Source organism: Myxocyprinus asiaticus, chromosome 36 (genome assembly GCF_019703515.2).
Source record: "Myxocyprinus asiaticus isolate MX2 ecotype Aquarium Trade chromosome 36, UBuf_Myxa_2, whole genome shotgun sequence".
NCBI classification, from domain to species: domain Eukaryota; kingdom Metazoa; phylum Chordata; class Actinopteri; order Cypriniformes; family Catostomidae; genus Myxocyprinus; species Myxocyprinus asiaticus.
The window spans coordinates 40,919,475-40,947,365 of NC_059379.1; the positions used below are offsets into that span (position 1 = coordinate 40,919,475).

A 27,891-nucleotide genomic window follows, 5' to 3' on the forward strand; every position below is an offset into this window, starting at 1 on the left:
TATATTTTTGATTTCATTTAAAGTGAAAGGAATAAAAAGAAATGAATTCTGTTTAGGGTATAATTTTCAAATAATTAAATTTTATTTTAAAATGCTGTCTCACATGTTCATGTCACTAACAAAACACAAAAAAAGGTTGGGGGAACAAATTGGAAACAAATATAATGCTTTTTATTATGGTGTATTTCTATGTTTCGGCAGTGACAAGTTTGGGAGAGAAAAAAACGATACAAAAAGTCTGTGAATATACACTCAAAAGTTTGGAATAATGTACAGATTTTGCTCTTATGGAAAGAAATTGGTACTTTTATTCACCAAAGTGGCATTCAACTGATCAGGACATTAATAATGTGATAAATTACTACTACAATTTGAAAAAACTGTTCAGAACTTCTTAAACTATTTCAAAGAGTTCTCATCAAAAAATCCTCCACGTGCAGCAATGACAGCTTTGCAGATCCTTGACATTCTAGCTGTCAGTTTGTCCAGATACTCAGGTGACATTTCACCCCACACTTCCTGTAGCACTTGCCATAGATGTGGCTGTCTTGTCGGGCACTTCTCACACACCTTACAGTCTAGCTGATCCCACAAAAGCTCAATGGGGTTAAGATCCATAACACTCTTTTCCAATTATCTGTTGTCTGATGTCTGTGTTTCTTTGCCCACTCTAACATTTTCTTTTTGTTTTTCTATTTCAAAAGTGGCTTTTTCTTTGCAATTCTTCCCATAAGGCCAGCACCCCTGAGTCTTCTCTTTACTGTTGTACATGAAACTGGTGTTGAGCGGGTAGAATTCAATGAAGCTGTCAGCTGAGGACATGTGAGGCATCTACAGGTGCATCTCAATAAATTAGAATGTCGTGGAAAAGTTCATTTATTTCAGTAATTCAACTCAAATTGTGAAACTCGTGTATTAAATAAATTCAATGCACACAGACTGAAGTAGTTTAAGTCGTTGGTTCTTTTAATTGTGATGATTTTGGCTCACATTTAACAAAAACCCACCAATTCACTATCTCAAAAAATTAGAATATGGTGACATGCCAATCAGCTAATCAACTCAAAACACCTGCAAAGTTTTCCTGAGCCTTCAAAATGGTCTCTCAGTTTGGTTCACTAGGCTACACAATCATGGGGAAGACTGCTGATCTGACAGTTGTCCAGAAGACAATCATTGACACCCTTCACAAGGAGGGTAAGCCACAAACATTCATTGCCAAAGAAGCTGGCTGTTCACAGAGTGCTGTATCCAAGCATGTTAACAGAAAGTTGAGTGGAAGGAAAAAGTGTGGAAGAAAAAGATGCACAACCAACCGAGAGAACCGCAGCCTTATGATTGTCAAGCAAAATCGATTCAAGAATTTGGGTGAACTTCACAAGGAATGGACTGAGGCTGGGGTCAAGGCATCAAGAGCCACCACACACAGACATGTCAAGGAATTTGGCTACAGTTGTCGTATTCCTCTTGTTAAGCCACTCCTGAACCACAGACAACATCAGAGGCGTCTTACCTGGGCTAAGGAGAAGAAGAACTGGACTGTTGCCCAGTGTTCCAAAGTCCCCTTTTCAGATGAGAGCAAGTTTTGTATTTCATTTGGAAACCAAGGTCCTAGAGTCTGGAGGAAGGGTGGAGAAGCTCATAGCCCAAGTTGCTTGAAATCCAGTGTTAAGTTTCCACAGTCTGTGATGATTTGGGGTGCAATGTCATCTGCTGGTGTTGGTCCATTGTGTTTTTTGAAAACCAAAGTCACTGCACCCATTTACCAAGAAATTTTGGAGCACTTCAGGCTTCCTTCTGCTGACCAGCTTTTTAAAGATGCTGATTTCATTTTCCAGCAGGATTTGGCACCTGCCCACACTGCCAAAAGCACCAAAAGTTGGTTAAATGACCATGGTGTTGGTGTGCTTGACTGGCCAGCAAACTCACCAGACCTGAACCCCATAGAGAATCTATGGGGTATTGTCAAGAGGAAAATGAGAACCAAGAGACCAAAAAATGCAGATGAGCTGAAGGCCACTGTCAAAGAAACCTGGGCTTCCATACCACCTCAGCAGTGCCACAAACTGATCACCTCCATGCCACGCCGAATTGAGGCAGTAATTAAAGCAAAAGGAGCCCCTACCAAGTATTGAGTACATATATAGTAAATGAACATACTTTCCAGAAGGCCAACAATTCACTAAAAATGTTTTTTTTATTGGTCTTATGATGTATTCTAATTTTTTGAGATAGTGAATTGGTGGGTTTTTGTTAAATGTGAGCCAAAATCATCACAATTAAAAGAACCAAAGACTTAAACTACTTCAGTCTGTGTGCATTGAATTTATTTAATACACGAGTTTCACAATTTGAGTTGAATTACTGAAATAAATGAACTTTTCCATGACATTCTAATTTATTGAGATGCACCTGTATTTCTCAAACTAGAGACTCTGATGTACTTATCCTCTTGTTTAGTTGTACGTCTGGCCATCCACATCTCTTTCTGTCCTTGTAGAGCCAGTTGTCCTTTGTCTTTGAAGACTGTAGTGTACACCTTTGTATGAAATCTTCAGTTTTTTGACAACTTCAAGCATTGTATAGCCTTCATTCCTAAAAGCAATGATTGATTGACGAGTTTCTAGATAAAGCTGTTTCTTTTTTTGCCATTGTTGACCTAATATTGACCTTAAGACATGCCAGTTGCAACTCAAAAACAAACACAAAGACAATGTTAAGCTTCATTTAATGAACCAAATAGCTTTCAGCAGTGTTTGAGATAATGGCAAGTGATGTTCTAGTACCAAATTAGCAATTTAGCATGATTACTCAAGGATAAGCTCAGAAATCTAGGGGTAACCATCGATAACATCCTAAATTTCACAGACCACATCTCAAAGACCGCAAGATCATGTAGATTTACACTCTACAATATCAGGAAGATAAGACCCTTCCTTTCTGAACATGCCACACAACTTCTTGTTCAGTCACTTGTCATAACTAGACCAGACTACTGTAACGCTCTCATTACAGGCCTCCCTGCATGTGCAGTTAGACCCCTGCAAATGATCCAGAATGCATTAGCAGGTCTGGTCTTTAATGAACCAAAGAGAGCGCATGTTACACCACTCCTCATCTCTCTCCACTGGCTGCCAGTTGATGCACGTATCAAATTCAAGGCTCTGATGCTGGCATAAAGAACAATCATTTATGCAGAGCTACGCACCCACTAGAAGCCTGCGGTCGGCTAAGGAACGTCGCCTTGTTGAACCAACACAAAGAGGCACCAAAACACTTTCCCGGACTTTCAGCTTCATCGTACCACGTTGGTGGAATGACCTTCCCAACTCCAACCGTGAAGCTGACTCACTCTCTGTCTTCAAAAAATGACTAAAAACACATCTTTTCCATGAGCACTTAACCAGTCATTAAAAAAAAAAAAAAAAAAATTCTTGTTGCACTTTAATCTGTTTTGAATGCTATTCTGATGCTAGTGAAACTTTGTAATATGGCACTTTTCATACCACTGTCTCCTTAAGATGATTCGCTTATGTTTTCCTCTTTTGTAAGTCACTTTGGATAAAAGCTGCTGTCTAGATTTGATCAAAAATGACTTTTTTCAAATAGTGATGGTGCTGTTTTTTTACATCAGTAATGTCCTGACTATACTTTGTGATCAGTTGAATGCCACTTTGGTGAATTAAAGTACAAATTTCCTTCCGAAACAGCAAAATCTGTACATTATTCCAAACTTTTGCCCGCCAGTGTAATATGAAAACTGATTGTACTTTTATTAGATATAGACTACCTTAGATATGGTATAAATACAGACAAAGTTTTGGGTAAAAAACATACACATTTTAAAATGTTTCCAACTCTGAGTTTGTATCTGTTCGGTAGAATGGTCCATATACTTTTTACATAGTTATTTAATTCCTTACAAATTCCTCCCAAATAAACCTTCTCTTCGCCTACAACTCCCAAAATTAAAGCACAAGTGCGTTACGCCCATCGCGTTCAAGTTCAACTCCCCGTCTGAACTGACCAACCACACGCTTCAAAAGTTCTCCGACGCGGCCCCTGATTGGACAATATTGATACGCGTGTCTCGCGACGCGAGTGTCGTGACGCGAACGCGAATGGAGGCAGTTGATGTTTCCGAGCCGAAACTATCGAGTCCGAAATAAATGAGCAAAACTTCAGTGAAAAGCCCGTGATTGTTTATCTTCCGTTAGACCGCGTCAGACCTCACATACTCGTGCAGCTGTGTCGGTGGAGGTCGTGTGTGTGTGTCAGTATTTCGTGTTTGTTGATCTGCTGTTAGAGGCCCGGATTCACTCTCTTTAATAAGCAGGCGAGTATTACACCTCCTTCAGTCCTGCTGTTACACTTCTACATACATTTAAATCGAGGATTGAATGAGCTTTAATCCTGGATATGAGGTGATCTTTCATAATATTACCTGAGTAGTCTGAGAGCATGTTTGTGTTCATTCTCATTCTAGCCCATTAGCCGTTAGCATTGTTGTTTCTATCAGCACAGAGTGATTTTAGTGTATTTAAAGTTACTCTTTTGTTTAAATAGAGGTTAGGAATTTGGGTTTGTGGTGTTATTTACTTAGAGAGGAAAGGAAAGTGGCATACCTGTCAGGTAAACAGAAGAGAGCTGATATAATATAACCCACTGATTAGCATTAGCATGTTAGCTCAGATGATTTTTGCTTTTCCAGTGATCCTCAATATTAAACTATGAAATATAGTCTATTATTCTTGTGGCTGTTCAGTTATTAGTACCAGCTAGGTTGCTCCAAGTTAACATGGAAAGACCATATATAAAGTACCTCTATATATATATCATGATACTGAATGTAACGTGTTTACATGGCACTGCCATTTGTTCTAGTAAAACAGGGTACTTTTGGGTATGTTTTGTCAGTGCTGTTGTATTAGCTATACTATGTTTTGTTTCACCGATGTAAGTACTTTTTAACTTGCATTGCTTTTTATTTATCATTGATATCAAGCATCTTTAGAGTGTATTGCTTCAGTTTTGTTGTGCTTGCGTAGGACTTCAGTGACTTATAAACATGCTGTTATTTTTAAGAGTTGTAAATGGTCAACAATTTTGACTAGTCCTCATCCCCCCCATTTCAATCAGCACAGTCAGGTTTGAAAGAGATTACACTGTTTCATAAGGTCTTGGGATAATTATAGCACACATGATGTGTATTTATCCTAGTTTTATTGATTATGGTCTGTTTAGCAAATTGATGACCATGAGCATTTGATTTGCTAAAAAGCCTGTGAATTATTAAACACATTTTCTGATTGTTCTCAGGGAATATGAGACAGATGCCACAATGACGTCTAGATTTGGAAAAACCTATAGTCGAAGAGGAGGAGATGGGACCTCCAAGTTTGATGAGGTGTTGTCCAATAAAAGGGCGACACTCAGCACCAAATGGGGCGAAACGACTTACAAAGCCAAGGTGGGAGCGAAGAGGCCTGGCTTGAAGACTGACGTGACAGATCGAACCAAGAAGTCTAAGGTACTGGAAGGTGACGGCTCAGAGGATCCTTTTGGGTTTGACAGTGACGATGAATCCAGGCCGGTCACGTCTCGTAATGTGTCCCAGACCAAGCCCAAGGTGATGGAAACAGCGGGGTCCCAAGCCAGCCTGACCTTGGAGCCCAACAGCAGGGTGAACCAGCCCGCCAGTGTGGAGGCCGTGGCTCCCAGCAGGGCCCCGTTTACTCTCAGCATGGACAGAAGCACTCACAAAGTGCCAGAGGATCCTGGGAAGTTCTTCAATACCTCTACTGCAGGTATGTTTGCTTCATGGAGATTTTGTTTTTCCAGATATAGAGTTTGAGATAAGAATGAAAATTCAGGGGGCCTGGGTAGCTCAGTGGTAAAAGACGCTGGCTACCACCCCTGGAGTTCGCTAGTTCGAATCCTAGGGTGTGCTGAGTGACTCCAGCCAGGTCTCCTAAGCAACCAAATTGGCCTGGTTGCTAGGGAGGGTAGAGTCACATGGAGTAACTCCTCGTGATCGCTATAATGTGGTTCGTTCTCTGTGGGGCGCATGATGAGTTGAGCATGGATGCCGCGGTGGATGGCGTGAAGCCTCCACACGTGCTATGTCTCCGTGGCAACGCGCTCAACAAGCCACGTGATAAGATGCGCAGGTTGGCAGTCTCAGACGCGGAGGCAGCTAGGATTCGTCCTCCGCCACCCGGATTGAGGCGAATCACTATAAGACCATGAGGACTTAAAAGCGCATTGGGAATTGGGCATTCCAAATTGGGTAAAGTCATTGTTTACTTTAAAGATAGAAATTTTGATAAATTGGTTCATTGAGAAGATCAGACTCAAAAGAGTGATTTGTTCACAATATCTGAAATCTCTACTTCTCTGAAGAACTCTCCTAAGTATGTGTGTGTCATGTCTCATTCAGCCCTGTTGTGTGGTTGTTGTTGTTGATGAGTAAACGTAACTGCAAACTTCATCTTTTCATTTTGTACATCGGGGATTTTACAATATTAATGAAAATGTTAAATGATCTTTAGCCGTTGGTACATATCTTTGGTTTTGTGTTGATGAAGGGGTACTTGAGCCTGACTGATGGTGCTGTGGGGGTACTTAAAGCAAAAAGTAAGAAAAAGAAACATTGGTTTATGCTGTCAGAGTCATTCAGATGTTTGAAACAAACTTGACCTGTTTAACTTAACAAGGATGTGTGCGCTTAACCACGACTCTTTTTTTTTTGTGGTTGTTTACATCAGTGTTTCCTAACCTTTTTTTTGCCATGGCACACTTTTTACGAATAAAAAAAATACCACGGCACACCACTGTCAAGTCATGAAGATATGCTATGTGACTTATATGTAATGAGGTCACAGGTGGCAAGAGCGTTAATTGAGTAATGAAAAAACAACAGATTTGCTTCTTTTCTAATTTGTTGATTTGTTCTTGCAAATTAATTCTTGTAATGCCACAGCAAATTACAGGAATGCAATCTCATGAAGGGCAAAAAGCTAAGAGAATCACTGGTCCACGAATTATTATTATTTTTTTTTAACAATTAGCTAAAAGCACCGATTCCAGTGATTTTAATTATTCAAGTAGAGCAAATTAACTGCACAATTTAGCAGAATCAGCTGCAAAAATTAAGGGCATTTTGGTGTGGCTTGCTTCTGTGTCACAAATTTGTTACATTTAATTAACTTATTAGTTCAGTGACCCCTTCTGGAAATGTCACTTATGTGCTAATTTTAATTAATTTATAATTATATTTATTTATCACACATTATACATTTGCACATATACAGTGAAATACTTTTTTTCACATATCCCAGCTAAGCTGGGGTCAGAGTGCAGGGTCATCCATGATATGGCACCCCTGGAGCAGTTAGGGTCAAGGGCCTTGCTCAAGGGCCCAACAGTGGCATCTTGGCAGTGCTGGGGCTTGAACCCCCGACCTTCTGATCAGTAACCCAGAGCCTTAACCGCTGAGCCACCACTGCTATGAGTCATTGAATTATTTTGAGTCATTTATGACCGAAATCTACCAAGAGACTTTATAGTGTTTAAGCATTCCTTCAGTCTGAGCATTATTTTTCATCCAAAAAGACAACAGTAATAGTCTAATAATAGTGAGTTTTAATAACGTTCTTCTCCTTCATTAAAACTTGCATGACTACAAATCTACTGACTTCAGTATAAGAATTATAAACACAAAGCAGATCTACGGTATCATTTTCCTACAGCAGCCTATATAAACTGCTGAGCATGACTTTTATCAGAAAAGACCACAATAATAGCCTAATAATAATCATTTTGAGTTTCAGTAATGTTTTTCATCATTGTAATGCGCATTTCACATGAGTTGAGTCGAGGCGTCAACGCTCCTTTCAATGCCAGCGTCAAGCGCCGCATTGCCCTCCACATGACAAGAGTTGCAGAAAGCGTCACAGAGGGGCGATTTTACGAGTTTGCCATGTAAAAAAGCGGGAGGTGTGCACAATAAACATTGAAAATATGTATTTGGAAAAGAGAAATAAAGCTTGCAGTTTGCTTTGATAGCAGAAAATAATAAAAGGACTCGTTTATGTTCAGGTCTAAACGTTTTCTTGGTGAATTTAAATTAGTTCAATAACTGGGGTCTCTGATATTCGTAAATGATAAGGTAATATTTAATTAATAGAACATTCAATATCTCTTCACAAATTTGGAGAGTTTTTAAATATTTCTTGTTGCTTTGTACTCTCAAAGACATTATTGGTGAAGCAAAAACTTGTGTGTGAAAAAGCTTTGGTGTAAAGTGGCGTCACTTCATAGACTTCAGTGTATTCTGCAGCGCTGATGCGAGTCATGTGAGACCCATAACGCATAAAAACATCACTCACTCTAACACATTTATCATAGCTCTTCCACCCTTTTCTCTCCTTGATGAACAACGAAGACAAAAGATCCCGAAGTGAACAAACAACATGCCCTTCTCATTCAGACAGTTGATGCATGTACCAGGTCATTCAGCTCATTTACAAATGAGACGTTTCACGAGCACCATTCCTGTCAGACACAGATTTACTGTGCACGTACTGCTGTAGCCAAGCGCGCAATTGGCCGTACTGCCTCGGTAGGGCTGCGGTTGCCAAGAATGCGATTGACTACTGCTGTTATCAATCAAGCGGGAGTCTGACCCCTGATTATTTTTTTATTTTTTTATTTATGCATTTATTTATTTTGTGAAATTTGATCATTTTCCACAGCATACCTGACAATCTTTCAAGGCATACTAGTGTGCCGCGGCTCAGTGGTTGGGAAACACTGGTTTACATAATCTATAACATTGGAATTTACATCTGTTTGATTTCCACAACCAGACTCAAGTGTTATTATTGCTAAATTTGACTTTACACCCCTTGTTTAGCATATCACACGTCATACATTAGAATCGGAACAAAGAAGCATGTAATATCTCAAATTCTTGCCATATCCTTTAGGATTGTTTTTGAGAGTTTGTCAGCGGTTTCTTGGGGCCTCTTTGGCTTTTTGCTGAGATTGAGCTGTTTTAAGCAGGATGTGAAAGAGCATGGTTGAGGACCACTATAGCTACATTAGCATGTGTTTCTGATAGGTATTCAGCATCATATATGAGTGGATGTGAACACTTAGAAAAGCACCAACGTTACCTGTCAATACTAAGGTGGTGTGGGTTTTATGTTGTAGCCTCTTTGCTAATGGTTATATATTTGTGGAACTTGGTAAAAATATTGTTTTTCTGATGCATTTTATTCAACATTTGAGCAATTTTGATATTCTTTAGATCAATCTAACTGGCACCGCTCTACAATGCAAGTAAATCACTCAGACTTGTGACTAAATTTACGTTATGCAACTGAAAATATCTGTGATTCACCACTGTGTGTGGTAAATGTTGTGATTTCAAGACGATGATTGACAATATTGGGAAATGGCAAAACCATGGGTCTGGGAAGTCAGCAAATATATTAAACAGTGATCAGGGTGTGAAACTAGCACCCACCAACCGCAAAATGCAACAAGGCTTAATCCAGTTCACAAGCTCCTCGTCCAAATGTATTTCATGCGTGGGTAATTTTGCTCATGTACCCGCAACAGGCGGGCAACCTGTAAGATGTCTCGGAGTGACACATGACAAGAAATGCTTTTAGTCACAAAGACACGTACTTGAAGATACACACTTTATTATATTTTTAAGAACAGACAAAAGAAAAGCCGTCAATGCTTGTGTCTGATTTGCTGTTAGTTCAGAGGTGTGCAGCACGAGCCTGTCATAAAGAACAAATGCATGTATAGTGTTTTCAATCTTTTTTCTCTGTTTCATTCGTTTGAAAACTGTTTGTAAGAATAATGTCATCTATGAGAATGCTGCAAATGATCTCTGATCATCTCAGGAGGTGCTGTGAGTTTAGTTCACTTTAATTCCATGGAGCAGTTCACGGTTAACATGCATTGTGAACGCAACTCTGCAGGTTCAGTAATATATATCTTTGTATTAAAGAAACAAAGACGAAAGTGATTAAATCATAAAATAATACAAGACACGTTACCCTTAACCCTAAAAATTTGTTTTATTTTATTTAGGCAACATTAACTGTATTACCAAAACACAATACAAACACAAATTCGATAAGAACACACATTTGGCAGCATTATTTTGGGAACACATGGGAATTTATTAGGCTTATTTATTTTGATTATTATTATCTTTATAGTTGTCTTTAGTTCTTAATCTGTAGGCTATTAGTAATTTCCAAGCTGGTGTCATTGACTGATACTTGCGTGATGGCAAATGTGGCTGTTGGAGACGGTTAGGGTTAAATGTTTGGATTTGGGGAGGTGGTTAACTAAGATTTTTTTGATCTTCGTTATTATTATTTTTTTTTTTAATTTTGTTTAAAGTGCAATTTGAATTTAGAAACGTCTTTTTATTTGTTTTTCGTGTTTCATTAAATCAATTTAATTTTTAAAGCAAAATCAATAAAGCAGAAGTATTCACCGACCCTCGGCAAGGGGGTTGACGATATAATCGTATATCGCGATGTTTTTTAAGGTGATATCGATAAAATATTCTTGACATATCATCCAGCCTTAAATCACACAGCATGGATGAGGTAAAGAAGCCATTCGACTCTGTTGTTAGTATGTGTTGGACCAAAACACTTCTGTGAAGCTGAACTGTTGCTATTCTTAAAGAGACACTTGTTTGACAAATCAACGTAAATACTTGGATATATTACAAATTATGCATGTGAACAATAAACATGTAACAAAATATACTGTATTCAGTTAATAATATGCAATTTCAATTCATCATATTTATTAATACATGGATTTGTAAAAAAAAAAGCTAAAATGTGACATGATGAAACCCAACGATAAGATAAAATTTGTAAAAATGTATAAACTTGGCAAAAAAGAAATGTCCTCTCACTTTCAGCTGCTTTTATTTTCAGCAAACTTAACATGTGTAAATATTTGTATGAACAGAAAAAGATCAACAACTAAGACATAAACTGAACAAGTTTCACAGACATGTGACTAACGGAAATGGAATAATGTGTCCCTGAACAAGGGAAGGGGAGGGGAGGGGAGGGGGTCAAAAACAGTCAGTATCTGGTGTGGCCACCAGCTGCATTAAGTACTGCAGTGAATCTCCTCATGGACTGCACCAGATTTGCCAGTTCTTGCTGTGAGATGTTACCCCACTGTTCCACCAAGGCACTTGCAAGTTCCTGGGCATTTCTGGGGGGAATGGCCCTAGCCCTCACCCTCCGATCCAACAGGTCCCAGACGTGCTCAATGGGATTGAGATCTGGGCTCTTCGCTGGCCATGGCAGAACACTGACATTCCTGTCTTGCAGGAAATCACGCACAGAACGAGCAGTATGGCTGGTGGCATTGTCATGCTGGAGGGTCATGTCAGGATGAGCCTGCAGGAAGGGTACCACATGAGGGAGGAGGATGTCTTCCCTGTAATGCACATCATTGAGAGTGCCTGAAATGACAACAAGCTCAGTCCGATGATGCTGTGACACACCGCCTCAGACCATGACGGACCCTCCACCTCCAAATCGATCCCACTCCAGAGCACAGGCCTCGGTGTAACGCTCATTCCTTCGATGATAAACGTGAGTCCGACTATCACCCCTGCTGAGACAAAACCGTGACTCATCAGTGAAGAGCACTTTTTGCCAGTCCTGTTTGTTCCAGCGAAGGAGGGTTTGTGCCCATAGGCAACATTGTTGCCGGTGATGTCTGGTAAGGACTTGCCTTACAACAGGCCTACAAGCCCTCAGTCCAGCCTCTCTCAGCCTATTGTGGACAGTCTGAGCACTGATGGAGGGATTGTGCATTCCTGGTGTAACTCGGCAGTTGTTGTTGCCATCCTGTACTTGTCCCGCAGGTGTGGTATTCGGATGTACCGATCCTGTGCAGGTGTTGTTACACGTGGTCTGCCACTGCGAGGACGATCAGCTGTCTTTCCTGTCTCCCTGTAGCGCTGTCTTAGGCATCTCACAGTACGGATATTGCAATTTAATGCCTTGGCCACATCTGCAGTCCTCATTCCTCCATGCAGCATGTCTAAGGCATGTTCACGCAGATGAGCAGGGACCCTGGGCATCTTTCTTTTGGTGTATTTCAGAGTCAGTAGAAAGGTCTCTTTAGTGTCCTAAGTTTTTATAACTGTGACCTTAATTGCCTACCTTCTGTAAGCTGTTAGTGTTGGGCCTTATGTATTCAGACAGAAGACAAAGGCAGGCCTAACACAGTTGTAAAAACCTAACTCAAGCCCCCACATACCAAGTCGTAAATCTTACTGATAAAAATCGCGCCAAAATCAAACAAAGGGAGTCCAAAACAGACTACAAATCCCATGAAGCCTTGCTCACTAAAGGATCGAACTCTCAACTCCTATTGGATGAGGCACACAAAAGAACGTCCCTCAAACCATGACATCATCAGGAGTAGAAATACCTCTGAAATGCTTCCGGGATTTGCTTCCAGCAACTTTGTTCGATGTGTATAGAGGCAGCTCATCGCTGCTCTCAGATGCAACCTCGTGGCACAAGGAAGTAATGTCCGACTTGAAACTGTGGCCATACAATCTCCATCTCGCTGGACGAGTTGAGATTACTCTGTGTTCAACCGAACACTCTAACGGATCCAAAGGAGACCGCCGAGCAATCCGCATCTTCATCCGTTTGCCTGCAGAAGTGAAGAGATTAAAGATTTCTCTTCCATCTTCAGTCAAGTCGACATTTCCGATTTCTCCGCCAGCCCACCGAGATTCAGCAGCCGTATGCCCGCTGACAGAGCGAGGAAACGGCCTCCGGTCATCACCCAAGCCTCGAGGAACCGAGTCTGAGGTAAAGGACGGATGAACACACATTCTGCATCCTCATGCGATTCAAGTAAGAGGTTTACGTCTGGGCAGAGATAGAATATTATAGTGTGTTATTCTTGTGTTTCTAGGTTTTTGCTTGTACAGTTTACGGACCGCCATGTCCGCTCATTATTAATACTCAGGGTATTAATTATCACAAATTTGTTTTGCTGTATTGTGGTCCAACCAAATTGGACTGTTGTGCATTTTCGCCATCACGGGTGAGACCGGCAAACTGAGTTTATCCATTAAAGAGTCAAACAACGCGGGACTTTTACGAGCCGTCCACAGCGTCTCTGAGCGATAAACTAACAGCTGCTTTCTCTTCCACGATCACGAAATGGGCTTTAGGGCCATCACTTTATTCTCTCTCTCTCTCTCTCGTACTAACCACACACACACATGCACGCAACCCCTCACAAACATTCTGGCACACATTTTTGGCTCGTAGATAGCTTCGTGCTAAAGCTCAGCTTTGTCCCTAAGCTATCGTACAAGCGGATACACACGGTAACTGGTAGATGCCATTGACTGGTTTCTCTCCGCCCACATTCACGGCCATATTCTCTGGCCGGAAGTCTCGCGTGACATACTCTCCACGAGAGTCACGTCCGCCATATTGTGCGCGTCCCTCCTTACACACACACACACACACACACACACCCTCATGTGTTATAGGATTATTTTGATTCCCATATCTAACCATATCACTGTTTAGTTTGTAGTTGTAAGTCGGAAGTTTATTGACTGCATTGTATTAATTATTAATTGATATTACTGAATAAATAAACTATTATATTACAAAGAGAAGTATTTTGGTTTGTTTTGCATATGCCTGTGTCATGCTGATGGGATGTCAGTGCCCGGATTCAAGACTTCATTCATTGTTTTTTCCTGAAAATCGACATTCTTCGGATGTCGAGTTTTCCTAAGAAAACAATCTAATATTGAGACTGTTATACTATCTGGTTATTAGTCCCTGATTCCAGGGTGGTGCCCCGTCAATGTTAATCCTAATTAATATTCTATTGATTTTTGATAATTGATAATTATCTTTGATTGTTGAATTTGAATGATCAATAAGCTAGTGTTAATTTTAATTAATGTTTCATCGATGTTAACAATTAACGATTATCTTTGATAATTGTTGATTTAAAGGATTAGAAAAAGCTAACATTGATTCTCATCAATGTTCTATTGATTTTAATAATTAATAATTGTCTTTGATAATTATTAATTATTGCTAATAAACAAACCCGCTCCTAAATGTAGCGCACTACATTTACTGTAGCCCCATATGAGGTTTTAATGAGTTGGATTCAATTAATTAATTTAAATATTAATTAATAACTAAAGAAATAATTATTATTTCTGATAGTAACACTGATCTAAACAACCAGTAAAGCCCTACATTAGTGTCTTAATGACCGTTCCACAGGTGCAGGTGCATGTTCATTAATTGTTTATGGTTCACTGAACAAGCATGGAAAACATTGTTTAAACCCTTTACAATAAAGATCTGTAAAGTTATTTGGATTTTTACAAAATTCTTTAAAATACAGTGTCCTGAAAAAGGGACGTTTCTTTTTTTTTGCTGAGTTTTAGTAATATACCAAGAATGTCCCCTGTATAATCAATATCATAAGCTGAATTTCTTTCATATGTAAACAAAGTGGACATTATAGCTGAAAAATACCCATATGAATAGGAGTCAATTCAAACAAAAAGCTTGTGAATAGAAAGCGAATCGGGAAATCTGTATCAGTACCCAGCCTTATATATTTGTGTCCAATTGTCACTCAGGTTTTTGATTTAGTGCCCGACTAATACGTTTTTTTCCCCTGTGGCTGATGCCGGGATCTAAAGCAGGATGAATTATGTGTGGTCAGCTAGTGAGTTAATCTTGTTCAGACAAACCACCAACTCAATGATTTAGAAATAGTTTTTCACATCCCTAAAATGTACTCAAAATTTCAATATTTGACAGCAGATAATGTGCACTTATAAGTACATTTTCCAAACATTTAATCTAAAAAATGGCCAAAAACCGGCTGATTTATTTGCTTAGCCGTTATATTGCTGATAAGCTCATGATGTATTATTCTGCTCAGGACTGCAGCGTTACAGGCTGTAGACTCATGTAAGACCCTGCTTAATGTCACAGTAATGGATATGGAGGGCTGAATCTTACAACAACAGCCTGGAGCTCCCAGCCGTCCAAGAATTGAAAATCTTTATTTGGCCCGAACCCTATTTGACATTTCCTCTGCGTAATTGCTTTTTCAGGCCAGTACTCCTCCAGTGTGTTGCAAATCATTTGGCTGACTAAGTAATCAATGAGGTGAAGTTAGAGAACTTTCACAACACTGACACCTCATCAGAGGAGGATGTTAATACGATGAGAACATTTAGACTGCAGTGGAGTGGAGCATCTGGACAGCCTGCTGTGTTCTGCTTATCTCATTTAGAAGCTCAGCACCTTCTGTTGTAAATGCTCAGTGATGATTGTCCTATGACAGTATATGCTGATGAGTGGCCTCTCTCAAACATTCTCCATGTTTTTAATTTTTTTTGCTCCTGTAAATATCGCTTGGACGATCATTGTTATCTGGCCAGCTACTGACCTTTCGTGAAGCATCGCCTTAAAATAATTTCTGACCAATCCTATCTTAGCAAATGTTGCCAGCAGCCATTTCTCTGACAAGCGTTTGCATTTTTCCAATGAGGGTCTAGGGGAGTGATGCGGTTTTGAGTAGTTTTAAGCAGAATTTTATAGAAATGATCCAGTAAATGTAAAAAACCGTTGTTACTGGGTCACTTGTAATAGTGACACAAGGTACCTAGAGAGGTTACATGCAGTGTTTTTCCTTTCTTTTTAAAAGATGTAACAAGCAGCCTACAAGTGCCCTCTTTCAGCGGGTGACTGTATAGACAGTAAAGGTCGACCGATATATTGGTTTTGCAGATTAATTTTGATAACAGATTTCTGGAACTATCGGTTAGCTGCAAAAATCCACACCGATAGTTTTTCCCCGTTGTGTCCGGTGCTGGAGCGACTGTGAAGGGTACACCGTTTTATACAGTTTGAGAGTGGCCTCTAGAGGTGAAATAAAAACCACTTCACTGATGTATTGTGGTGTTTGTTTTGACACGTGAGACTATACTCTGCATGGAGCAGAACACTTAAGATGTAGATTTAAAACATAAACAACGAAAAGGTATATATACAGTACACGTTGTCATATCATTATAAAGTAACTAATTTGTTGACTGCATCAGTAGAGAACAGCAGTATGTTTGCCGACAAGGCTGAGAGGATGCTAACATTTAAAGCTAACCTCAAGTGGCTAGAACAATGAGATCACATTTTTTCCCCATTCTGAGAGTTGATGTGAACATTAACTGAAGCTCCTGACCCATATCTGCATGATTTTATACATTACACTGCTGCTACACTGGCTGATTGACTGATTAGATAATCGCATGAATAAGTAAGGTGTAAAGTTACTTTAAGATGCTATGTGAGTTCAAACTAAATTTAATTAACACCATATTTCTGTACGACTAGTTGTTATATTCTGACTGTCTGTACCCATGATGTTTAAATTCATAATTAAAATTTTTTGTTTCCCACTCATCACATGTATCATTTTTCTTTCATCAGGCTACTAATGATTTAGGCTTATTAAACATTACTGTGGTTAGGTCAATGTATATAGTCTTTTTTAACACCTGCCACAGTTGTAATTAAAATGTATAATAAATTATTTAAAACTATAACATTTCTTTCAAAATATCTCAGTTACTGTTACTGCTGTAAAATGTAAGCAATGGTGATGATGTGTAATAAAAAAAAAAAATTCAGCAGTTACAGAAATACTCAAACCAGCCTGTCTGGCTCCAAAAATCATCCATGCGATTATCTAATCAGCCAATCGTATGGCAGCAGTGCTATGAATAAAATCATGCAGATATGGGTCAGGAACTTCAGTTAATGTTCACATCAACCATCAGAATGGGGAAAAATGTGATCTCAGTGATTTGGAGTGTGGCATGATTGTTGGTGCCAGATGGGCTGGTTTGAGTATTTCTGTAACTGCTGATCTCCTGGGATTTTCACACACAACAGTCTCTAGAATTTACTCTGAATGGTGCCAAAAACAAAAAAACATCCAGTGAGCGGCAGTTCTGCGGACAGAAATGCCTTGTTGATGAGAGAGGTCAACAGAGAATGGCCAGACTGGTTCAAACTGACAAAGTCTACGGTAACTCAGATAACCGCTCTGTACAATTGTGGTGAGAAGAATATTATCTCAGAATGCTATTCTGAGATGCGGGTTGGCACTGTTTTGGCGGCACGAGGGGGACCTACACAATATTAGGCAGGTGGTTTTAATGTTGTGGCTGATCAGTGTATAAAGGAACCTTCATGTTAAGAATTGCTGTTGATCAGCCACTGTGTTTTCAAAATAAATAATTTAAAGAAAGATTCTTTGTTTTCGTTGCTGTACCGAACTGTGACCCCAAAACCGAGGTACAGTTCTGTGGAAAAGTATTTGCCCTCTTGATTTGTTTCCATTTTTGTGTATTTTTCATTAGGTTGGGCATTTATGTAATTTTGTCAACTCGAGTACAGGTGTGTGTGTTACGTCACGCAAACATGTTGGCACCCAGGGAGGTTTTACAGTCAGTGATAAACATTCACTTTATTAAATAATATCCATTAATGAGTCAAAGTTCTTATATTTAAATGATAATAAAATGTGTTTAGCAAATGTTTTGCAGAGACAGGTGTTCAAAACACAGTTAATTACACTCTTTTGATTATCGTAAAGATAGCAATTCAGCGTTGTACACTATATGGCCAAAAGTTTGTGTACACCTTATGTGCTTGATGAAAATTTGATTTCAAAACCGTAGGCATCAATTTCCCCCTTTGCTGTAATAACAGCTTCCACTCTTTTGGGAAGGCTTTCCACTATACTTTATGTAGTAACATACAGTGGCTGCAGGGATTTGCTCTCATTCAGACACAAGGCTATCAGTGAGGTCAGGAACTGATGTTGGTCGATGGGGCCTGACTTACAGTTGCTGTTCCAGTTCACCCGAAAGTGATCAGTGGGGTTCAGGTCTGGGCTTTGTGCAGGCCAGTCAGTTTCTTCCACGCCAGACACAATAAACCATTTCTTTATGGACCTCACTTTGTTCACAGGGGCATTGTCATGCTGGAACAGAAAAGGGCTATCCCCAAACGGTTGCCACAAATTTGGAAGCACACAAAGCCCAAGCCATTACATAAAGAAATATTAAGATTTTTCTTTACTGGATTTAATGGAGTAATCAAATTTGTTAATTAGAAGGGGGTGTCCACAAACTTTTGGCCATGTAGTGTATATCAGATTGGTTGCCATAAGACGTTTCTGACAAGGTACCCCTCACAATCACAACGTAAAATAAGCTCCCTCTTGGACACGTTTTTGTTTAGTTGTCAGGTAATTGTAACTGAATTTCGAATTAAGTGAAAAGTCACTTCATGCATGATCACCATCGATCATCGTTTCGTGATCAATCATTGCTGCCATGTCCGAGTACCCAAGTACCCCATCCCTATTTTTCATACTAAATTGTTTTAGATCTTCAAACGAGATATAACATAAAACAAAGGCAACCTGAGTAAACACAAAATACAGTTTTCAAATATATATATATATATATATATATATATATATATATATATATATATATATATATATATATATTTTTTTTTTTTTTATTGAAGCAAAAAAGTTCTCCTACACCCATGTGAAAAACGAACTGCCCCCTTAAACTTAATGGCTGGTTGTGTCACCTTTAGCAGCATCTCTGCAACCAAACGCTTCCGATAACTGGAGATCAGTCTTTCACAGCGCTGTGGTGGAATTTTGGCCCACTCTTCTTTGCAGAACTGCTTTAGTTCAGCCACATTGGAGGGTTTTCGAGCACTAACTGCCGGTTTAAGGTCCTGCCACAGCATCTTAATCGGGTTCAGATCAGGACTTTGACTAGGCCACTCCAAAACTTTAATTTAGCTTCTTTTGAGTCATTCAGAGGTGGACTTACTCCTATGCTTTGGATCATTGTCTTTCTGTATAATCCAGTTGTGCTTGAGCTTCAACAACTGGACTGATGACTGGACGTTCTCCTTTAGGATTTTCTTGTAGAGAGCAGAATTCATGTTTCCCTCAATTATTGCAAGTCACCCTGAAGCAGCAACACATCCTCACATCATCACACTACCACCACCATGCTTGACCATAGGTATGATGTTCTTTTTGTGGAATTCTGTGTTTGATTTACACTAGATGTAATGGGACCTCTGACTTCCAAACAGTTCCACTTTCGACTCATCACAGAATATTCTCCCAAAAGGTTTGAGGATCATCATGATGTGTTTTGGCAAAATTCATACGAGCCTTAATGTTCTTCTGGGTTAGCAGTGGTTTTCACCTTGCTACTCTTCCATGGATGACATTCACATTTGGCCATATTGAGACTTTTTTATTATTATTTTGAAATGGTCTTTGATTTCATCTCAAAACTCTCACATTACATTACATTTTGCTAATGGCAGCATACTTTAATATGGTACCGAAATAAACAACAAGATGATATTGTACCGTTTAAACATTTTTGGAATCGCGATATTTCATTAGTACTGGTATACCGCGCAACCTTAAGTCTGTTACATCAGTCTTTTACAAACAAGCAAAAAACAAAACAAAAAACATTTTATTTACAGTTCATTCTTTGTAGAGTGGTGGGTAGTTTAATGACAACTTGACAGCCTCCATTTATCATTATCATTTGGATAGTATTAATTAAAAGTTGGGGTATTTGGTGTGATTTTTGACAGTAATAAGCCTTTTTTTTTTTCGTCTCTTCAAAACCAAGTAATAGGGAAATGTTCACAATTGCCAAAGTGGTGATATAACTGAAATTGTGTAATTGCTGTTGTGTAATGGATGGTTTTTAGACTTTACAGCCTCTCTGCAATGTTTCCTGGCTGACTTCCTTTTCCATGGACCTCAATGGGGGTTTTGTATGTTGGAGGCCTTTTCCAAAGCTGCTATTACCTTCAACATTTCACCATGTTTTGTTCTCTCTTCCAACTTGTTGTAAATAGACTTGATTGCAGGTAATGTGTGAAGGGTACAGTAATGTAACAATGGAAAATGAGTATTGTCTGGTGGACTGTAGTGCATTTGATGTTATGACTGCAAATGAGTGATTGTTGTTTTGAAGATCTCTAGCCTTGTGTTTAGTTTGTTTTCTTGGGTGTATTGTAGGCTACTAGTTATGGGATCAGAATATTGATGGATGTAATTTGTGGTCTTCAGAACATAAAGGTGACATTTCAGTGGCCTAGAATAAGTTGCTTTTCTTTTTCATAAGAAGTGTTGAGATCACATGACCAGCCGAATACTGCTCATTTTATCTTAGTAACCATCAGACAATCACATCATCAGACCAATTGTCAGACACTTTTGGATCTCGGGAAATAAGTTAACCATGGGTGACAAATATTCCTGTGAATAGAATATTTCTACAATGGGATGCACAGATACAAAATTTGTGTGCCGATACCAATATCCCATAATTTATATCAGAGATACTCAACTTTGGAAAGCTGGGGTGCCACAAAGCAGGATTCCTTAGCCTCGACGTTTTTAAACGGATCGGGTATCGGTCCAACGAGCCCGATCCAAATCCGATACTGTGTGTTAGTCATGTTCGTTACTGTCAAGCTCCAAAAATGACATAAAAGAACCATAAAAACACCATTAAAGCAGTTCATATGACTCGTGCATTTTATTCAAAGCCATTTGAAGACGTGCGAAAGCTCTGTGAATCACAAAAGGCTGTATTTAATAAGTAAATAGTATTTTATATTTTATAATAATATAGTATGCATGTGCAGTGCTAGCACGTTAGTGAGTGGTGCTGGTCTGTTGAGACACACATAAGCACACACAGCCCTGGGTGATTAACTCACGGGTATTTTTAGCCAACACGTAGTGCGCAATCTCAGATGTAGATACTCAATATTTCAGTTCACTTATAATACGCATTTAGAACGGCACCGGAGGTGCATTTTACCAGAATTTGAATAAGAAGCGAATTAAACTACTGTGAACTTCCCTACAGACAGACACATACAGGACTTCCTGGAGAGTTCAGAATGTCAAAATAAAAGCGTGAGGGTTTAAAAAGTGCACAATTTAAATATATTACTGTTGTATTTAAAAGTCAATAATAATAATATTAATAACAATTTATTATTATTGTCGTCATTAAAATTGTTTACAATTTATAATAATATTTAAGTTGAATGGGTTCCAAAAAAATAACTGTGAATGAAAAGTGGACTGATGTCTTACAACTAAATTGAACCAAAAAAGAGATCTGAATCCCCCCCCCCCCCAAAAAAAAAAACACACACACTGGTTTCTTTTCTACTGAAGACTGAAATTATTGTTAATTTTGCTGCTACATTATCCAGTATACTAGTTAATAATAAAGTGTTTCTTAATAAGCTATACATTTATATTGAAATAATGTGTATTTAGAGGTTTGTGTTTCTTTACATATTAAAGAGTACTCCCAATTAGTTCCACACAATAATGTAAAGATATTCTAAACTGATTATGCAAAAAAACAACACTGGTATTGGCTTGGGATTGGTGTTGGCCGATACTGAGATTTCCAATATCGGAATCGGATCAGAAGAGAAAAGTAGTTTCGGTGCATCCCTACTTTTTTTTAAAATTAATATTATTTTTTCATTTTTTACATCCTCTTTCCGTTTCTTTTCCCCTGTATAATGCCACACCAATTCATTGATACTGAGAATGACTGTAAATTCTCTAAAAATTGGCACCTCAAAATTCATGCATGTTTTAATAATTTTATTTGATGACAACAACATGCAGGCTACAAAAAGGGATGCCTGTTGAATAGTGGTGCGCCAATCAGGAAATTTTAGGCCAATACCTTTTTTTTTTTTTTTTTTTTTTCTGAGATCGGCTGAAATCAATCAGATCAGTGATTTTTTTTTTTTTTTCTTTTTAAAATGCCCTTTTGCTACACTTTTTTATTTTTTTATCATTTTTTTTTGTAATTAACATTTTTATTGATTCATATGCACTTGACAGTGGAAAAACTCAACACATATATAAAGAATCAACATTTTACATTTAAACCCTACTAATACAATCCCACCCTGACCCCTAACGAATACCCCTGTGGTCCCACATAACACACACACACAATCCAAAAAAAAAAAAAAAGAAAAAAACAAAAAAAAAATATATATATATATATATATATATATATATATATATATATATATATATATATATATATATATAAAATAATAAGCATACATGATTAAACTAAACTACACTCTCCACATCCCCTCCCCGAGAGTCCCCCCCCAAAATTTTTTAACAAATAAGTCCCTAAACCCCAGCCTTCTACTTACCGCTTCCTCAAATGCAGCTACCCTCCCCATTTCCACACACCACTCCGAAAAAGAGGGTGCTCCACTTGACTTCCAACCCCTTAAAATTACTTGCCTGCTGATCATGAGACTGGTCAGAAACCAATTTTTTTATGTGATTATCCCCTAAATGCATGACCGCTCCATCACCCAAAATACAGAGTCTGGGACAAAGCAAAACCTGAGTGTTCAAAACATCACACAAATAACTCCGAACCCTCAACCAAAACTCCTGGATCTTAGTACACCCCCAAAAGACATGGGTAGTGTCTCCAACTTCTGATTGGCATCGCCAGCAAGTGGGTGTGTCTTTAAGACCAAGCCTATATAATCTAGAGGGGGTCCAATAAAATCTATGTAAAATCTTAAATTGCATAAGGCGAACCCTTGCATCTCTAGATACGGACTTGACATTTTTAAGAATCTTAGTCCACACTCCATCATCCAATACCAAATTCAATCTTTTTCCCATACTCTCTTGAGAGAAGTCAAGGCTCCATCCCCCAGACACTGAATTAGTAGGGAGTAATACACTGATGCTTCATGGCCTTTTCTAAAAGCAGCAATCGCCTCTCCCAAAGCACCTGCTGCTTTAGGGGGGTGCGTGCCACTCCCAAAAACAGTGCAGAGTAGGTGACGAAGCTGTAAATACTTATAAAACTGAGATCTGGGAATGCCAAAATGTTGAACCAAATTTTCAAAAGGTCTCAATACTCCACGCTCATATAGGTCACCAAGTGTATTAACCCCCCTCACAATCCAATCTGACCAACAAAAAGGGGACTTATTAATACATAGTTAAGGGTTCAGCCATATGCTTGAGGCGGCGTTTAAATAAATATCCGAATTAAACACTCTGGACACTTTTATCCATATCGAGCGCAAATGCAAAATAACGGGGTGCGACTTAACCTCTCCGGCTAGTTTGATCGAAAGGTGGAAGCGACCAATGAGCCAAATGTCTAAGACCGAATGCATAATAATAAAACAAAATCTTGGGTAGGACTAGCCCACCATTGTCAATCGGCCTATGTAACTTATTGAAATTTAACCTGGGGCGCTTACCATTCCAAATAAAGGACTTCGCTATGCTATCAAATTGCTTGAAATAAGAGAGGGGGACATCTACAGGGAGAGACTGAAGCAGGTAGTTGAATTTTGGAATACAATTAATTTTAATAACATTAACCTTCCCAATCATAGATAAATGTAATGAAGCCCACCTGCCCACATCGCTCAAACCTTTTTATTAAAGGGTCAAAATTAACTCTGACTAAATCAGACAAATTTGCTGGGAATAAAATACCCAAATACTTAATTCCCTGTTTGGGCCAATGGAAGGCGCCCAGCTGGAAGGCTGTTACTGGACAGTACACTGTCAGAGCCAAAGCTTCGGATTTAGACCAATTGACTTTGTATCCTGAGAACTTGGAAAAGGAATTAAAAATTCTGTGGAGGCAAGGCATAGATCTAGTAGGTTCAGAGACAAATAATAAAATATCATCTGCGTAAAGCAGAAGCTTATGCGCCACACCTCCCGTCACCCCTGGAAAATCCTCCTCCTTTCTTATCATGACTGTTAATGGTTCCAGGGCAAGACAGTACAATAATGGGGAAAGACCCTTCCGAGTGCCCCTATTCAGAGTAAAATAATCTGAAATTAATCCATTTGTTTGTACCGCTGCTACAGGGTGTCTATAAAGTAACTTAATCCAACCAATAAATGTACTCCTGCCGAACCCATACATTTCCAAAATCTGAAAAAGATAATCCCATTCTACCATATCAAACGCCTGTTCGGTGTCAAGTGAGATGGCAGCGATCGGAGATTGATCATTCGCTACTGACCACATGATATTGATGAAACGCCTAATGTTATCAGAGGAGCTGCAGCCCCGAATAAACACCACCTGATCTATATACTTTTTTAAATTATTATATTATATAATAATAATTATATTATTATTTTTTAGTTATATGCTGCAGTTATGTTTATGCCCTACACTGTATAATTACATTCAATTTGCAGAAATTGTAAAATGCTAACATTTATTTGAATTGAAAACAGATATAAATAGTTCTGTTGTCATTCTCAAAGATCATTGTGACATACAGGCAACCAGTAACACCCTGAAAACATCACACACAGCAAAGATACAGTCAAAAATAAAAGAGATGTATCCACTACAAGCTCCAAAACCCATTAGTGAGAAATCATCGCAGCGGCATTCTGGACCATTTATAGACCATTTGTTTGAGAAACAAATCACTAATTATTAACTATTTAAAAATATACTTTATATAAATATAAAAATATATGCTTTATCCAGTAAAATGGAAGCTTAAAGACATTTTGTTTTTTTAAATAATTTTAAGCAAATACTGGTGACACAACTGCTTATGTTTGTGTTGTTACCTGTATCAGTAGTGAAATTCTGGGTTGTTCTAAAATAAGCAGGTAAGTGCAACTTTAGGGATTTATTCAGAAAAAGGATTAACTTTAAGAATTCAAGTTAATTATTTTATTGAAATTTCAGTTTTAGAAAAAGGGTTCTAAAGGGTTAAAATCACTCTGAAGGAAATACGTTTTGACATCATGAGACATTTTGAAAACTTTAAGATTGTCTTCAGGTGTCACATAACGCCATGCGAGGTTCGGACGTGTGAACTGCAAGCTCTGTGCACTTTGCTGGTTTTAATACTTTTTATGTCATAAACTGGTGAGATTTGATACAGCCTTATTCTTAACTGTCCTCGGAAGACCTCGAAATCCTCGGGCTCTGGAGACATTAAAAGACACTTACATGTTCAAGCTGAAGCCCTTCCAGAGGCCTCAATCCTGGAACTCAATTTGGACTGTGCGGTGAAAAAGATTCAGCATCAACTGTCGAGCATGACGGCAATGTTGACGAAGTTCAGTGCAGACTTGGAGGATCTTGCTGTAATACGTCGTTCGATCACTACCATGGAGACAAAATTCACTGAGTTGGTTACAAGAGTGTCGGATGTTGAGAAACGGATAGATTATCTGGAGTCATCAGAGAGGGAATTAGCTGCTAATCCACTAGCGACCAAGGTGGACTTGGAACGTGTTTGAGAAAAGTTGGAAGATCTTGAGAATCGTAACCGATGAAACGACGTCTAAATTGTTGGAATTCCTGAGCGAGGGTCAGAATATGGTGGAATTTCTGGACAAGCTCCTTCCGAGTTTGCTCGACATAACAGGCAGTAAATAAGCTGGAAATCAAGCGAGCTCACAGAGTTCCGGCTCGGAGATCCGCTGAGGGAGACAGGCCCCAATCAGTTCTGGCCAAATTTCTGAGATCATTCGATAAAGATCTCATGTTAAGCGAGGCGAGGAGCAAAGGAAAGCTTTCTTGGAAGAACAACATTTTCTTGTTCCCAGACGTTGCGAATTAGACGAGAGAAACGTGATCGATTCAAGGAATGCAAGAAACTCTTACATCAACGGAAGGTTGCTTATGCACTGATGTTCCCGGCCAAACTGAGAATAGATACGAAGGATGGCCACAAAACATTTACATGCCCACAGCAAGCGATGTCCTTCATAAAGTCAATGGACTGAGTAAGTCATGGTGTGATTCTCATGTTGCAGTCGAGTGGTCCTGACTCAGTGAACATTCACTTGACTGTCCGAGGAAACTGGTCACCTTTTTTGTTTCTTTTTGTGCTGGTTCTGCCTAGCGGCTGGAGTTTGTTTTGTGGAATAACACTCCTTCAAGGAACTCTTGCATCGACGGAGGGTCGCTTTTGCACTGATGTTCCTGGCCAGGTTGAGAATAGATGCTAAGGATGGCTGCCAAGTATTTACTTGTCCCCAACAAGCATTGTCCTTCATAAAGTCAATGGAATGAGTAAGTCATTGTATGGTGCTTGGTTTGCAGCCAAGTGGACCTGACTCACTGAACATTCACTTGACTGTTCGAGGAAACTGGTCACATTTTTTGTTTCTTTTTGTGCTGGTTCCACCTAGCGGCTGGAGTTTGTTTAGTGTAGTAAAACTCCTTCGGGACAGTTTGTGGACGAATCTGCATGTTCTTTGTGCTTGTACCTCCTATTGGTTTGAGTTTGTTTTGTGGAGTATTTTTTGCAGGACATTGGAAGGATTAGGTCATCTGCTGCTCTCATGTAACAGCTGGCTCACTGAACATTCGTTTGACTGTCCGAGGAAACTGTACGGCTTTTTTTGTGTGTGTGTGTGTGTGTGCTGTTTCCGCTAGAGGCTGGAGTTTGTTTTGTGGAGGAACACATCTTCGGGACGGTTATGCGGATGAATCTACACATTCTTTGTGTTTATTCTGCCTATTGGCTGGAGTTTGTTTTATAGATTTTCTTCTGTTATGTAATTCTGTTCTCACAAAATCTGTATAGAAATACTGGACTTGAGCAATCTGACGGCAAGGTTGTCTCGGGGGGCTCTCGTAGGCGTACATGGGCTGTTTGAGTTTAGAGGGATGGACGCTGGTTGGTACTGTAGTGCGCGGGGTTAATATATATTTAATTTTTGAGCTGGAATGAAAACAGACCTTTTCTATGTGGATTTTTCACCGATTTTTGCACCGATATGACTATGCAAAGGTACTCGGAAGGCTGCCTTCTTAAATATTTTTTATCAAAGAATATTTGACATTATTATTATACATTGTCTACAAATTCTAGAAATGAACACTGAGAAAATAAAGAATAAATAAAAATACAATAAATAGCTAAATAAACATCAGTACTGTTTAGTATCAGTAAAATGCTGACCATTAAAATAAAGAATAAATAAAAATAAAATAAATAGCTAAATAAACATCAGTATTACTGTTTAATATCCGTCAAATGCTTTTCATTGTTGCTATTATATCCGAGGAGACCTCTTTGAGGTATGAGGGGGACATGCAGATTTTGTTACACATGATATCTCTCAAACTCAATAAAATATGTATTTTATGACAAAAATGTATCTTATAAAAATGCACAAATTGTAGGGGTGCACCGATCGACTGGCCACTGATCTAAATCGTCCGAATTTCATCTTAAATCCGCGATCGGCTGATCGTGCCTAGAATCGGGGCCGATCTTTTTGCAGTATGCACACTGCTCATCTAATGAATGAGCGCTTTCTCAGCCCTTGAAGCATGACAGTGTGACCACTGGAGGGTGAGTTGTTGGCAGTTCTAAGCATTCACAAGTTTTTTTTTTTCTCCCCAATTTGGAATGCCCAATTCCCAATGTGTTCTCTAAATCCTCGTGGTGGCGTAGTGACTCGCCTCAATCTGGATGGCGGAGGACGAATCTCAGTTGCCTCCGCGTCTGAGACCGTCAACCTGCACATCTTATCACGTGACTTGTTGAGTGAGTTACCGTGGAGACATAGTGCGTGTGTGGAAGCTTTATTCTCCACGGCATCCACACACAACTCGCCACGCGC

General features: G+C 39.0%; 1 protein-coding gene across 2 annotated transcripts in view; it reads left to right on the forward strand.

The window, feature by feature from the left end:
* Window positions 1-4,114: 4,114 nt before the first annotated feature.
* Window positions 4,115-27,891, forward strand: part of LOC127427098 (wings apart-like protein homolog) — a 90,134-nt gene continuing 66,357 nt past the window's right edge. The window contains exons 1-2 of one of the 2 annotated variants that reach the window (XM_051674464.1): window positions 4,115-4,424; window positions 5,320-5,807. In XM_051674464.1, coding sequence (XP_051530424.1) covers window positions 4,420-4,424; window positions 5,320-5,807 — 493 coding nt within the window. In that variant the 5' untranslated portion in view covers window positions 4,115-4,419. The remainder of the gene's footprint in view (window positions 4,425-5,319; window positions 5,808-27,891) is intronic. The other variant, XM_051674465.1, reaches the window with a different exon arrangement.